Raw genomic sequence first — 15358 nt, 5'->3', positions numbered from 1 at the left:
CACATATTTATTTGTAAAAAAAAAATTGAAAACCATTTATCATTTTCCTTCCACTTCACAATTATGTGCCACTTTGTGTTGGTCTATCACATAAAATCCCAATAAAATACATTTACGTTTTTGGTTGCAGCATGACAAAATGTGAAAAATGTCAAGGGGTATGAATACTTTTTCAAGGCCCTGTACTACGGAGTCAGAGCCAGAGCTTTGCAATCACAAAACACAAGCTTTAGGTTTGACTCAGTAGGTAGCATTCTTCACAGAAAGCATTGGGTTTTGTCTGCAGCACCCTGGCAGGGGACAGGCTTTTCTACCTCATGTGGCTGTTTTAGAAAGTAAACAAATATTATGGGACATTAGACAACTCTTGCTTTAATGCTCTTGGAATGTATTGAGCTGATTTAAACGAATGCCCCGTACACACGGTCGGATTTTCCGACGGAAAATGTGTGATAGGACCTTGTTGTCGGAAATTCCGACCGTGTGTGGGCTCCATCACACATTATCCATCGGATTTTCCGACACACAAAGTTTGAGAGTAGGATATAAAATTTTCCAACAACAAAATCCGTTGTCGGAAATTCCGATCGTGTGTACACAAATCCGACGGACAAAGTGCCACGCATGCTCAGAATAAATAAAGAGATGAAAGCTATTGGCCACTGCCCCGTTTATAGTCCCGACGTACGTGTTTTACGTCACCGTGTTTAGAACGATCGGATTTTCCGACAACTTTGTGTGACCGTGTGTATGCAAGACAAGTTTGAGCCAACATCCGTCGGAAAAAATCCATGGATTTTGTTGTCGGAATGTCCGAACAAAGTCCGACCGCATGTACGGGGCATAAGAGTTCAATTGAGCTTTAATATAACTATATATCCACTGATAGGAGCTTATGAAAATGTAATGTTGGGACAGGTAATTCAAAATAAAATCACTGGCATGAGAACACATTAGAGAAGTGAGAGTCAAGATATTTTTGGCATGGTCTATATTTGTATGATGTTTGTGACCTTTGGGAAAACTTGAATAACAGCATTAAAATACAAAATGTGAGGGAAAAATGAATTGCATAAACTGGAACATATTTGTTACAGCTAACCAGATTGTAAACCTTTGCCACACACAAATGAGGTCCAGTTCTAACAGGTTTTTGTTTGTGCCAGAGACACTTCTAAACCCCATACAAGTCAATGAGATTGCAAAAGCAGCTTGGAGCAGGTTGATGCAGCTTAGAAGGAGGCCAAATGCAGCTTAGAAGGAGGTCAACTGCAAGTCCAACACACCTATATATGAATTATGAATGATGTGTCTCAGAGTTCAAATGCATCTAAAAACAAACTGCATTCCCCTATCGACACAAGCCATAAGCCCATCAACAAAGACCCTTAGGCCTCGTTCACACGCGTGTACTCTCAAACATATACTTGTGCGGGGGGCCATGCTTGTAATCAAGAAATCAAGTAATCCATGCATCCCCGTGCAGACAGTCCCATTCATGTCATTTGGGACACAGCGGCTGCACAGACACAGCCACTGCTCCCAATCTGACATCCGTCACACACAAAATGCACGCGATTTGCGTTCAGGGACCGGCATCCCACACAGCTGTGAAATGGGGAGCACTGGCTGTATCTATGCAGCCACTGCATCCTAACTGACATGAATGAGACACCTGTGCATTCCCTTGCAGGCATACACGACACTCACAGGGGTGTATATTTGTCTACACCTTGACTTTGCAATGACCTTAAAGCCCCATATACACACTATTCGATTATCTGCAGATTTTTGTCTTCAGATTTACCAAAACCATATAATAGGAGGTCAAACCTTAAGAGTTTCAATTTGTATGCAATCAGGCAGGCCTTGCACTACATGGTTTTGGTAAATCTGAAAAAAAAAAATCTGCAGAAAATCTAATAGTCTAGCTCCCTTGTTACCTCCTCTCATGCTCGCCTTCAGGACTTCTCCAGAGCCTCTCCCATCCTCTGGAACTCCCTGCCCTGGTATATCCGATCAGCCCCTAACCTGTCCACCTTTAGGAGATCCCTGAAAACTCACTTATTCAGGGAAGCCTATCCCACACCTACCTAACAACTGTCCCCGAGCCACCCCCCATCAAATCATTCCCTGTATCTATTACCTTTTGTACCACCACCCCCTCCCTTTAGAATGTAAGCTCTACAAGCAGGGCCCTCCTGTCCCTTTTGTATTGAACAATGGCGTCCCTGGGGGGGGGGCCAGAGGGGGCCCTAACCCCCCCAACATTATGCTGTGCCCCACCATGTGCCCCCCCCCCCCCCCCCCCCAATAAAAAAAATTTTTTTTTTTTTTTTTTACAAAAAATCAATGTCTAAGAGGGAGAGAGTCAACAGTCAGCTCCTGCGGGTGATTCCTCCCCCCTCCCTCTGCTTGCTGACACTGCATAATGCGAGCGCTCACACAACCACGGCCGCCCGATCTGCTCCTTCCCCTTCATCCTCATTGGCAGGGAGAAGAGCGAGTTGCAGGAAGGACTCCGCCAGAACTCTCAGTTACTGAAAAAACAGACTGATTTCTCCCATCCTTAGGACAGGAGAACGAGCCTGTAAATTCCAAGAGATGCCAGACCAGAGCAGTCAATAGCAGGGGCAGGACAGCAAGAGGAGGCTGGGGAACCCCATAGTGGCAGAACACCAGGGCCCGGAGGCAAGACAACCTTTGCAACCCTGATAGTCCTCCCAATGCTTTGGACCCTTATATTTTGTTGGTATGCTGGTGACATATATCTCTTGTTTTCTGCCACCCTGGAGGGTCCCAATACAGTAGGAAGGGAGCTCACTGCAGAACATGTGAAAGGGCCATTGTGGGGTCGTAGTAAAGGGCCCCAGTATATATTTATATATCTATATATATATATATATATATATATATATATATATACATATAATGTGCATTTTATAGTTGCCCCCCTACTTTTGTCCCTGCCCCCCATGTGCCCCCCCTAAATATGAAAGCTGGAGACGCCACTGGTATTGAACTGTACTGTAATTGTGCTGTCCCCCTCTACATTGTAAAGTGCTGCGTAAACTGTTGGCGCTATATAAATCGTGTATAGTAATAATAGTAATAAAAATAGTGTGTATGGGGTCCTAACAACTATATAGATTGTAATGACTGTAGCCAGATTAAACACTGAACACAAACCTTTAAATCTTATTTTTCAACAATTATGATTAGCACTATATTATATGATATACCAGTGTTTCTCAGCCTTTTTTTAGTCAAGGCACCCTTTAACCACTTCAGCCCCAGAAGATTTGGCTGCTCAATGACCAGGCCATTTTTTGCAATTCAGCACTGCATTGTTTTAACTGATAATTGCGCAGTCATGCAACGCTGTACCCAAACAAAACTTATGTCTTTTTTATGTCCCCACAAATAGAGCTTTCTTTTGGTGTTATTTGATCATCTCTGCGGTTTTTATTTTTTGTGCTATAAACAAAAAAAAGCGACAATTTTGAAAAAAACACAATATTTTGTACGTTTTGCTATAATAAATATCCCCAATTTTTTTTTTAAAAAAAGCACATTTTTTTCTTAGTTTAGGCCGATATGTATTCTTTTACATATTTTTGGTAATAAAAATCGCAAAAGGCGTATATTGATGGTTTGCGCAAAAGTTATAGCGTCTACAAACTAGGGGATAGATTTATGGCATTTTTATTATTATTTTTTTTTTTTTACTAGTAAAGGCAGCGATCTGCGATTTTTATCGGGACTGCGACATTATGGCGGACACATCGGACACTTTTGACACATTTTTGGACCATTGACAATTATACAGCAATCAGTGCTATAAAAAAATGCACTGATTACTGTGTAAATTCCACTGGCAGGGAAGGGGTTAACACTAGGGGGCAATCAAGGGGTTAACTGTGTTCCCTGACTGCATGTTCTAACTGTGGGGGGAGGGGAATGACTATAGGAAATGACAGATTGTGGTTCCTAGCTATTAGGAACTCACAATCTGCCTCTCCTCAGCTTAAAGAACAGGGATTTGTGTGTTGACACACACATGTCCCTGTCCTGCCTCTCGTGCCTGTGATTGCGACAGCACCCCTGCAATGCATCGGGCACGCGCCTGCTATCCTGCTTAAAGGAGCCGACATACAGCTACAGTGGTTTGTGGGATCGTGCCCAGCAGTGATACCAAACAGTGCCTGCTCATCAGTGCCGCCTATCCATGCCCATAAGTGCCACCTATCAGTACCCATCAGTGCTGCATTTTAGTGCCACCTCATTAGTGCCCTTCAGTGCCATCTAATCAGTGCCCATCAGTGCAGCCTCATCAGCGCACATCAGTGAAGGAGAAAATTACTTATTTACAAAATTTTCTCCACACAGATCACAGGAACAGAGCTGAGGCTGTCAATCCCCTCGAGATCCCTCCCCTGTCACCATTTTTCTATTGGTGTCAGGAAAGCTTGTCAGAAGTGATTCTTGCTGATAGCAGAGCAACAAAGCAGCAGACAGAAATAAAACTTAGTGCTCTTAGTTGAGACAAGTACACACAATAGAGCAGGGGTCTCAAACTGGTGGTCCTCCAGCTGTTGTAAAACTACAAGTCCCATCATGCCGCTAGTCCCATTATGCCGCTACCTGAGGGAGTCATGCTTGTAACTTTCATCCTTGCAATGCCTCATTGGACTTGTAGTTACGCAATAGCTGGAGGGCCGCCAGTTTAAGACCCCTGCTATAGAGGGATATGGTTTGTTAATATTTCATGTCTGAGGTTTACAACCACTTTAACTAAAAGGCAGGCTTGATCCACCCGATGGCTTGTATACAATTTTTTGGGCGATTCTTAGGAATTTTGCCAAGGCACACCTGAAGGCACCCCAGGGTGCCTGGGGACCCTGGTTGAAAAAGGCTGTAATATACTATATTAAGCTACAGTTAGGTCCATATACATTTGGAATATTTGGACACAGGCACAATTTTAGATTTTTTTCAAGTATTTACCAAAACATGTTCAAGCTATAGTTATATAATGGATATGGGCTAAAAGTGCACACTCTCAGGTTTAATTTGAGGGTATGTACATCCAAATCGGAGGAAGGGTTTAGGAATTACAGCTCTTAAGAATAGCCATCCCCCTTTTTTAAGGGACCAAAGGTAATTGGACAATTGAATCAAAAGTGGTTTCATGGCCAGGTGTGGGCTACTCCTTCGTTATTTCTTCATCAATTAATCAGGTAAAAGGTCTGGAGTTGATCCTAAGTGTGGTATTTGTATTTGGAATCTATTGCTGTGAACCTACATTTTGCATTCAAATGAGCTGTCCATGCAAGTGAAACAGGCCATTGTAAGGCTTTGAAAATGAAACAAATCCATCAGAGAGATAGCAGCAACATTAGGAGTGGCCAAATCAACAGTTTGGTACATTCTGAGGAAAGAAGAACGCACTGATGAGCTCAGCAACATAAACAGGCCTGGATGTCCACGGAAGACAACAGTGGTGGATGATCGCAGGATACTCTCTATGGTAAAGAAAAACCCATTCACAACATCCAGACAAGTGAAGGACTATCTCCAGGAGGTGGGTGTATTGTTGTCAAAGTCTAGAATCAAGAGAGTTCACAGGAGCAAATACAGAGGGTTCCCCACAAGGTGCAAACCATTCATAAGCCTGAAGAATAGAAAAGCCAGATTAGACTTGCCAAAAAATATCTAAAAAAGCCAGACCAGTTCTGGAAAACTATTTTTGGATGGATGAAACTAAGAATAATCTGTACCAGAATGACGGGAAGCAAAAAGTGTGGAGAAGGCTTGGAACAGCTCATGGTCCAAAGCACACAACGTCATCTGTAAAACATGGTGGAGGCAGTATGACAGCACGGGCATGCATGGCTTCCAGTGGCACTGGGTCATTGGTGTTTATTGATGGTGGGGGTTTCCTCCCGGTGCTCTGGTTTCCTCCCACACTTCAAAGACATGCTGATAGGTTAATTGGCTTCTGTCTAAATTGGCCCCAGTATATGAATGTGAGTTAGGGACCTTAGATTGTAAGCTCCTTAAGGGTAGGGACTGATGTGAATGTACAATGCATATGTAAAGCGCTGCGTAAATTGACGACACTATATAAGTACCTTAAATAAGCCGGATGAATTCTACAGTGTTTAGAGATATACTGTCAGCCCAGATTCAGCCAAATGCAGCAAAGTTGATTGGATGGTGCTTTACAGTACAGATGGACAATGATCCAAAACACACTGGAAAAGCAACCCAGGAGCTTTTGAAGGAAAAGAAGTGGAATATTCTGCAATGGCTGAGTCAATCACCTGATCTCAACCCAATTGAGCATGCATTTCATTTGCTGAAGGCAAAACTAAAGGCAGAAAGACCCACAAACAAAGAGCAACTGAAGACAGCTGCAGGAGGAGCCTGGCAAAGTATCAGAAAGGTGGAAACCCAGTCTTTGGTAATGTCCATGGGTTCCAGACTTCAGGCAGTCATTGCCAGTAAAGGATTCTCAACAAAATATTAAAAATTAACATTTTGGGGGCCTGGACGGACCGACCTGGACGGACCGACCTGGACGGACGCTTAGCCTAAGAGCTCTCCTCCAGCCCGCAGCTAATTAGGCCAAATTCGGGGGCCAAACTCACCCATCCATGGGCGGTTCACGCACAACTCGATCCTCCTCAGCTCACGGATCATCCCAACCACCGCCGGGCTCATCCTCGTCATTCCACGAGTATTTTAAACTGCCTGACATGCAGCCGGGCGGGCACAGTAAAATGGCGCCGGACACCGCATCTTACCAACAATGGGCCTCCACACCGCCGTCCCCGCGGAGAAGCCATCCACCACAGGAGCAACATATATCTCCTCAGATGTCCCCAAGACCTGCCGGGGTCCACTAGGCGGTGAGTCACCAACACCGCTCTCCCCCACATCCCGCTCGCACCACATGGGGAAAGGCCCGAGAATCAGCCTCCATTGCAGTACACACAGTGCACGGAGGCCTTCCCCAGACTACTGAGAGCAGCGTCAGACCCTGGAGTCCATGACACGGGCTCTCTCTGTCCCACCTCTTCAGACGCAATGGAGGACTTTCCGGCACTCCCAGGCCCCAGGCACACACAGGCTGCCCCAGAATCTGCTGGAGGCAGTGGGACACACTCCACCACCCTGGTGGGCCCAACCTCACCCAAGGCCCAAAGGCCCACTCGCTTCAGGGAGCACAGCCTTTCCGGGGGTCAAGCTGCAACCCCCCCTCCTATGCTCAGGTGGCATTAGCCCGGGCACAGCCTCCAAGAGATGACCCACCGGCGCCCATACCGCCGTCCCCCCACGCCACGTCGTGGTCAGAGCCCTGGGACCTCCCGCCATCCCGGCCTCCACCCCAAACTCAAGGCACCCCTGCAGTGGAATACCACCCACTACCCCCTTCCTGCCTGTTTCCAGGCCAGGACGGAGGGACTCACCCCCTTGGCAGGCCTACCTACAAGCCATCCTGACCAAAGAGGACTTCAAACAGCTCATAGCGGGCATGAAGGTCACCTGCCAAACTGAGATCCAGACCCTTCAGGTGGGCCTCAAACACCTAGCTGACAGGGTGGATATGGCGGAGGAGGAAATACAAGAGACCGAGTTAGCGGTACATCGAACCCAAATACAGAACTCGGACCATCGCCTCATGCTACGAGATATGCAACGTCATGTAGAGGACCTGAACAACAGGGGGCGTAGGAATAATATCTGTGTCCGAGGCCTACCTGAAACGTAAGTTGCTGAAGATCTGCAGTCCACACTACAGACACTGTTTAATGAAATTCTGGGAGAACCCGTAGACAAACATATTGAGATGGACAGAGCCCACCATGCCCTTCGCCCTAAGGACCCCGCTTCTAAACCAAGGGACGTCATTTGCCGAGTTCATTCCTACACCTTGAAAGTGGACATTATGCGTCCGCAATCTGGCCTTTGACAACTCCCTGCTGCAGATCTATCCAGACCTCTCCTGGATCACACTCCAAAAACGCAGACTGTTACAACCCCTCCTGCGCACCCTACAAGAAAAAAACATTGTCTACAGATGGGGATACCCCTTCAGTTTAACTGCCAGACACCAGGGAAAATCTGCTGTCCTATGCTACCCAGAAGATTTGGTTTCCTTCTGTGACACCCTGGGAATCGCCATGCCTACCTGAATGGGACCTAGTAGCCACTCCCCCTCCACCACCGGTGGTCTAGCAGCAGGTCCCCTCTACCAAATGCCCTAGGGGTCTGAACTCTTCCCGTAAATCACCCAAACACAAAACTGGCTGACTCCTTTAGGGGGCGCTGATTTTTTAGGTTTCCTATACCCCCCCCCCCCCCCGTGGTTTACCATCTGATAGTTCCTTTCTGGACTCTGGTCTACCTGTGTCTCCCCAACTGGACCCTTTTTTGATTCCCTAGTTGGGGAGTCCAATTGGAACTATATAGGCCCCGTGACTCCTAGGTTTTCGTGGACCTAATTGAAAATGTTTGATGTACTGACTAGTTGTGCTTCTACCCTAACTTTCTTTCTTCTTTCCAGATCTCTCTCCTTCTCTCCACAGACTGATTTCCAGCAAAAGCCCTGTCGGCCGCCGGCCCTCCTCCTCTTGATGCCACAATCCCAGACCTGGACATACCGCCAACTGATTCAGCTAAGTATCTCTGTAACCCACCTCACATTTAACAATGGCTAAGATAATGTCACTCAATGTCCACGGCCTCAACACCAACAAGAAAAGACATTTGGCGCTCTGAGAGTTCAAATAGTCAAGGGCAGATAGTATTATGGTGCAGGAAACGCATTTTAACAAAGGAGACTCCTTCACATTTGCTTCCAGACACTTCCCCCAGGTATATCAAGCCTTTAACCCGCGTAAGAGAGCGGGTGTTGCTATACTTTTTAAAAAAGGGGCCCCCTTCACCTGCACCAGCACCTACCTAGACCCGCAAGGCCATTTTATTATTATTCGAGGCCTCTGGCAGACGCAAGCCCTCACCCTTTGTGCCCTCTACACCCCGAACACACGCCAACACAGGTTCCTGCCCAAGGTCCTCACTCGCCTATTCCAGACGCCCCGCGATTTTCTAGTGATAGGGGGGATTTTAATTTATCCCACTCCACAACCTGTGACCGCCTTGTGGCGAGCCCCCAGGCATCACAAGCCCGAGCCCTCAGAGACTCAAGGCTGTTCTGCCAGCTCACTAGAAGTTATGCTCATTTTGATGCCTGGTGGGCTCTCCGCCTGGTGGGCTCTCCACCCGGGGGGATTATCAATACACCTTCTACTCTGCACCCCACCACACTCACTCGCGCATAGAGTACCTCTTTGTATGCATTCACCGAATCCGCGCACATACTTCCCATCTCCTGGTCTGACCACGCCCCTATCACACTATCCTTAAACCTAGGCACTCCTCTCCGCAGGCCTTACAACTTTAGGTCGAACAACCTCCTCTTGCAACATGTCCCCTCTAAAATGGAACTAGAATCCACCCTGCAACACAACTTCGTCGAAATTGACACCCCGGACATTTCCTTCCCTACATTGTGGACTGCCCACAAGGCAGTTCTCAGGGGCCGTTGTCTTGCCCTCTCTTCAGCTATGAAGAAAGATGCTAAGGCTGCCAGACTGCTAGCTGAAAAACAGCTAAAGACCCTGGAAGCTAAGCTCCAAAACTCACTGTCCATTCCACTCCTTAAACAAATAGTTCACGTACAAATGACACTTCGGGACCTAGCGATGGGTCAGGTGGAAAAAGCACTGATCCACCTGAAACAACTATATTACGACAAAGATAACAAAGCACAATTACTCCTAGCCAGGAAGCTGGCAGACCGGGCCCATACATCTACACCACATCAAATCAAAAACAGAAAGGGTGACACACTGACCCACCCTCAGGACATAGCGAACACATTCGCTGACTTCTACACAGATCTATACAACAAAGCGGAGATACCGCATAATACTCCGCCGCCTGACTTAGTCAACTGTATGACCCAGTATCTCGAGCGGGTCGGATTGCCCTGACTTCGGGATACTGACCTGCAAGAACTGAACGCCCCCATCTCCGTGAAAGAATTGGCGTCGACCATAAAAGCCCTCCCAGCCCACGAATACCCCAGACCGGACGGGTTGCCGTACGAGTACTACAAGACCTTCCTTCCCTTCCTGAGTCCACATATGACCAAATTGTACAATGCTTTCCTTCATCAGACCCCCGTCCCGAGCGATATGCAAGGCTCTTTCCTATCCCTGATACCAAAACCAGATAAGGACCCGGCCTTATGCGCCAGTTACAGACCAATAGCCTTACTTAATTCAGACCTAAAAATATTCACAAAAATTCTTTCAATTAGATTGAATGTAATCCTCCCCGCCTTGATACAAAAGGACCAAGTGGGCTTCGGCCCCCTGCGCCAGGCAGGAGACAACACTAGAAAAGTTATTGACCTAATCGATGTGGCCAATAGAGACAACTCAGAATCTGTGATCCTGAGTCTAGATGCAGAAAAGGCATTTGATTGTCTGAGCTGGCCCTTCATGATGGCTACACTGCGCCACATGGGTTTTAGGGGACCCTTCCTACGGGCGGTACAAATCCCTTCACCACATCACTCACCTTCTCGATAGCTAATGGCACCCGCCTGGGCTGTCCGCTCTCCCCCCTGCTATTCGCACTGTGTGGAGCACCCGGCGGCGGCCATTAGGGGTAACCTGGACATTCGGGGGATCCCGGTAAGGGGAAAGGAATTTAAAATATCTCTATTCGCAGATGACATCATCCTTACTCTGACCCAGCCTAGGATTTCCCTACCCAACCTCCATGCCGAGTTAGATAGGTATGGGGCACTCTTGGGGTACAAAACAAACGCGTCAAAATCTATGGCCCTTCCAATTAATGTCCCGGAGGATGAGGTCAATCACTTACAGTCAACCTTCCCCTATAGATGGGCACGTACCTCCCTCAAATACCTGGAGGTTTCTATTACCCCGTCTTTCAGCACACTGTATCAAGCCAATTTCCCTCCCCTATATTGGTTGATTAGGGAGCTCATCCAAAAATGGAAAACCCATCGTATCACCCTTTTGAGGCGGATCTCGTCCATCAAAATGGTCATCCTTCCGAAGCTCCCCTACCTATTTCAGACATTGCCCATCCCAATCCCTTATGCCCATCTATGCAGACTCTCAGAGTGACATGCTGAGATATGTCTGGAACTATAAAAAACATAGGATACCCTCCTCCGTCATGACCGCGTTGAGTACAGATGGGGGCCTGGGATTTCCTAATTTCGTTAGGTACTATCAAGCGGCCCAACTACGAGCAATAGTCTCCTGGTTCCCCCAGAGGTCCTACAATAAATGGACAGGGATAGAAAAAATATGGTTAGCCCCGGTACACCCAAACAGTCTCCTCTGGAACACGAATGTGGAGGTGGACCCGGGCCGACTATTGGGATCGATGTCCCAGCTCCGACAGCTTTGGCACAAGTTGTCACATGAAGGCGAGCTTAAGTCTGAATGCTCACTGATTAACTCCTTTCTTTGTAACCCCAAAATACCGACTAGCCTCACCCACCAGATGTCCTGGCCGTGGGCCTTACGGAATTTATTCCACTTTGGCCATCTGGTGGACCTTAGATCCCGGGGGCTGTTGACATTCTCAGAGCTCCAAACCAAGCATGACTTGCCACGACAGATGTTCTATAGTTATTTGCAGATCAGACATTTTGCCCAAACCATAGCCCCGCACCTGCAATTCTCCCCACCCTCTCCATTTGAACGGATCATGCTAGAGGGGCGAAATCACAGAGGATTGATCTCAGACATATATCAGATCCTAAATGCATACCCAATACCAACAAGAGGTAAACATGCATACACCATACGCTGGGAGAGAGAGTTAGGAGAGGAACTCCCAGTGGAGGCATGGCAGGCAGTCTGGAGGCAGGCGGCCAAAAGTTCCCTATGTACCCTCTACAAAGAAAAGTCGTATAAGATTCTCTTTTTTTGGTACCCGACCCCAGCTGTACTCCATAAAATTTACCCCTCCACCTCTGACCGATGGTGCTGCCAACGAGACAGAGTCTCTCTCTTCCACATTTATTGGTCATGTCCTCTCATAGCCCCGTTCTGGAGTTCGACCCAACAATCATTAACCCGCCTCTTTGGGGTTCCAATACCTCTCTCGCTTAAATTTTTCTTGTTTAGCCTTTCCCAACCAAAAATACCTAAACCATGCAAGAAATTGCTTAGACATATTCTCACAGCAGCCCGGTGCCTAATAGTCCTTAATTGGAAGAAAAACTCACCTCCATCTCAAGAAGCCCTGTACTCCAGAATCAAAGATGAGGAACTCATGGAAAAAATGACGGCCAGAATACAGGATAGGTTGGACGAGTACAATGTGGTCTGGGAAAGGTAGCATCTCCGGGAGGACTTGCAGTAAGCCGGTACAGGAGCTGAAGCGGTAATCTACTGCCCTCTTTACCTTACTCTTTCTATCTTTCTGTCTTTCCCCCCCTTCTCTTTCTTCTTCCTTAACGCGCAGACTATCTCTGCAAGGTTATATGTGATATCAGCTCTAGGATACTGTATATTGAGTTGTGCTCCAAGGACACTGCTGCTAAAAGAATCAGGTTATATTTTGTAATGCTTGTGCATACAGTTTACCTCCCTAGCATTGCTGTGTACAGACTTCACATTGCCCTTTTCATACACTTGCTATTGTTGTTCCTTCACTTCTGTGTATTGTTAACCTTTTCGAGATAACCAATAAAAAAAACGTTAATTGAAAAAAAAAATGAACATTTTACTTATGATTATATTCATTTGTCCAATTACATTTGAGCCCCTGAAAATGGGGGGGGGGTCTGTGTATAAAAACGGTTGCAGTTCCAAAAATTTTTACTTGATATTTATGTTCATCCCCTTGAATTAAATCTGAAAGTCTGCACTTCAAATGAATTTGGATTGTTTCATTTTACTTTTATTCTGGTGGCATACAGAGCCAAAAGTATGAAAATTGTGACTGTGGCCAAAAATATATGGACCTAACTTTATATTACAACAGCAGTTCTGGATGTGCATCTGGCTGATTGTCGAACAAAGTAATGATTTGCATAGCTCTGCACATTGTCCTGAAAGGAGGTATAATCCTCTTATATCTGGGATATTTGATGGAACAAGACATGTGAATAGCTTCTGTTATAAGAAATCTTTACTGTGCTACGCACAAATTTATTTGCAAGGCCTTTTGATTCCTTTAGTCCCTTGTCACCATAACTTGTATGGTTTTAGTTCTCACACTAACTTGTAAGGTGTTACTATCTAATCAGTTATGATTATATGATATTTTTTATCACAAATCATGACTGACACCATGGTAAAGAAATTCATTATAATGAAAGCCAGGCAAAATTTTTCTGGGATCGTCTTATTCTACAATGTAGGTCTATCTTTCTACTAAAAAAAACTATTGCACAATGGGATATAGTGGAAATACAGAAGGTTTCCCTCCTATATGACATCAATGTAATACACAACAGATACAAGACTGAGACTTACCAGTATGTTATCCCCTCCCATCATCCTCTCTGGGGATAAGGATGCACGGCTGGGGGAGTCCATCTCAGAAGGTGGGGAGAGACTAAGGTCCACCACTGGAGGAGAAGAAAAAGGTGAGCTGTCCCCATCCCGAAAACGAGGCAGGTACCCTGAGGATATCAAAGCGGAGAGGTGTTAGTGGTGTGTGGCAACAGGGTTCATGAGAACAAAAGTGAGCCCGCAGGTGATATAGATAGCTCTAGGATCAAAAAGGTCAAAGGGCTCAAGTATAACTTCCTGTCTGAGCCAGAAATGCTGCCAAAGTTGCACTGAAATCCCAAGCGGCATTATCAGCCCTACCTTTGTTCTCTCCTCTTTGACTACAGAACATCTCCTCTTCTCCACATCTGTTCTGTAGCGCAGTAGAGGAGACTGGGGCATGGCTGACAACACTGCTTGGGATCTCAGAGTAGAAGATGCACTGTGTTGTCATCTTCCTAGAGGAAGCTAGACACACACTGGATTTCTGGCAGGATGAGCAGGTACTTTCCTATACTTGCACTGTTTTAAAATATACAAAACTCAAGTGAATGTGCTTGTATAAGAGAGGCAGAGTGGCTTGCTTAGTGTGCTGCAGCAAATCAAAGGGTTTATTATTTAGGTCCTTTCTTCTTTGAGTTCGCCCTATGATCACACCCTGCTCTTTTCATAGTTCCTGCTATGTGACAGGAGTAGTGATGTCACTGCTCCAATCTGATAATCACCAGCTGAGGTGGGGGGAACTCTCTACAGCCTGAAGAACTGGTAAGCAAAATGACTAGCCTTTGATGAGTCTGCAGAGGAAAGCTGGAGAGTTCCTATCTATGCCAATCCACAACCCTGCCTTGAGCTACATTGCCAACCTAGTCTCACAATTTAAGCCCAACTGTCCTCTTCACTTCTCCAATGATTTTCTTATCATCGCCTCCTTATCACCTCCTCCAATACTCGCCCACAGGACTTTTCCAGGACCTCTCCCATACTCCGGAACTTCGTACCCCAATCTGTCTGGGTATCTCCTACTCCATCTGCCATTAGCCCATACATAAAAACTCATCTCCAAAATTAGGTTTATTCCAAACATAAACATAGTACAAACTCATTTTGGGGGCATACATGGCATGAGGGCTTGTGAAGATATGGGATCAAAAGGTGAAGACTCATAAGATATTTTTTTGGGGAATAGTGTATTAACACAGTCACATTCAGCAGTTGGTGTAAGTGGCCTGTTTGCTGTGTTGCTCTTCAAAAACCCTGATGAAGGGGGGTGTCTGGCCCCTGACACGTGTTCGAGTTTGTACTAATTTTATGTTTGGAAAAAGTTCAATTTCAGACCTTTTGGTATGTGGAAGCTATCTAGCTATTATCTGGTTGCCCCACAGGGGTACCATCAGCATACCATTGTCATTATTATAAACTTAACCTGTCATCCGTCTTCCCCTTAAGGCTTCAGCGCCATCTATCCATCCCCTAATTAATTTCTTTATTAACCAATATTATTTCTTTGTTTCATTTATTGATCATTATTGCAAACTATTTTGTCACATAGAGAAAGAGGGTCATATAGGGGTCGTTTGGATGTAAAAAATATTTCAAGTGATATTTTATAGTAAAACGGTTGAGAAAGACTGATTTAGACAGATCACTTGGTAGGGACTGAGAATATAAAGCGATCCCCTGGTTAAGGCAAGGTATAGAAGAATCACCTGATAGGGCTGAGAGAATAGGGGATCATG

The 15358-nt window shown here is 45.9% G+C and overlaps 1 protein-coding gene across 4 annotated transcripts in view; it reads right to left on the bottom strand.

The window, feature by feature from the left end:
- GLIS2 (GLIS family zinc finger 2) overlaps positions 1-15358 on the bottom strand; it is a 95953-nt gene that overhangs the window by 21723 nt on the left and 58872 nt on the right. For all 4 annotated transcript variants that reach the window (XM_073636585.1, XM_073636583.1, XM_073636584.1 and 1 more), the window contains exon 3: positions 13605-13753. In XM_073636585.1, coding sequence (XP_073492686.1) covers positions 13605-13753 — 149 coding nt within the window. The remainder of the gene's footprint in view (positions 1-13604; positions 13754-15358) is intronic.

This window comes from Aquarana catesbeiana, linkage group LG06, assembly GCF_042186555.1.
Source record: "Aquarana catesbeiana isolate 2022-GZ linkage group LG06, ASM4218655v1, whole genome shotgun sequence".
Taxonomy (NCBI): Eukaryota; Metazoa; Chordata; class Amphibia; order Anura; family Ranidae; genus Aquarana; species Aquarana catesbeiana.
Note: the sequence above shows the minus strand (reverse complement) of the source record. Positions and strands in the feature narration are given on the sequence as shown.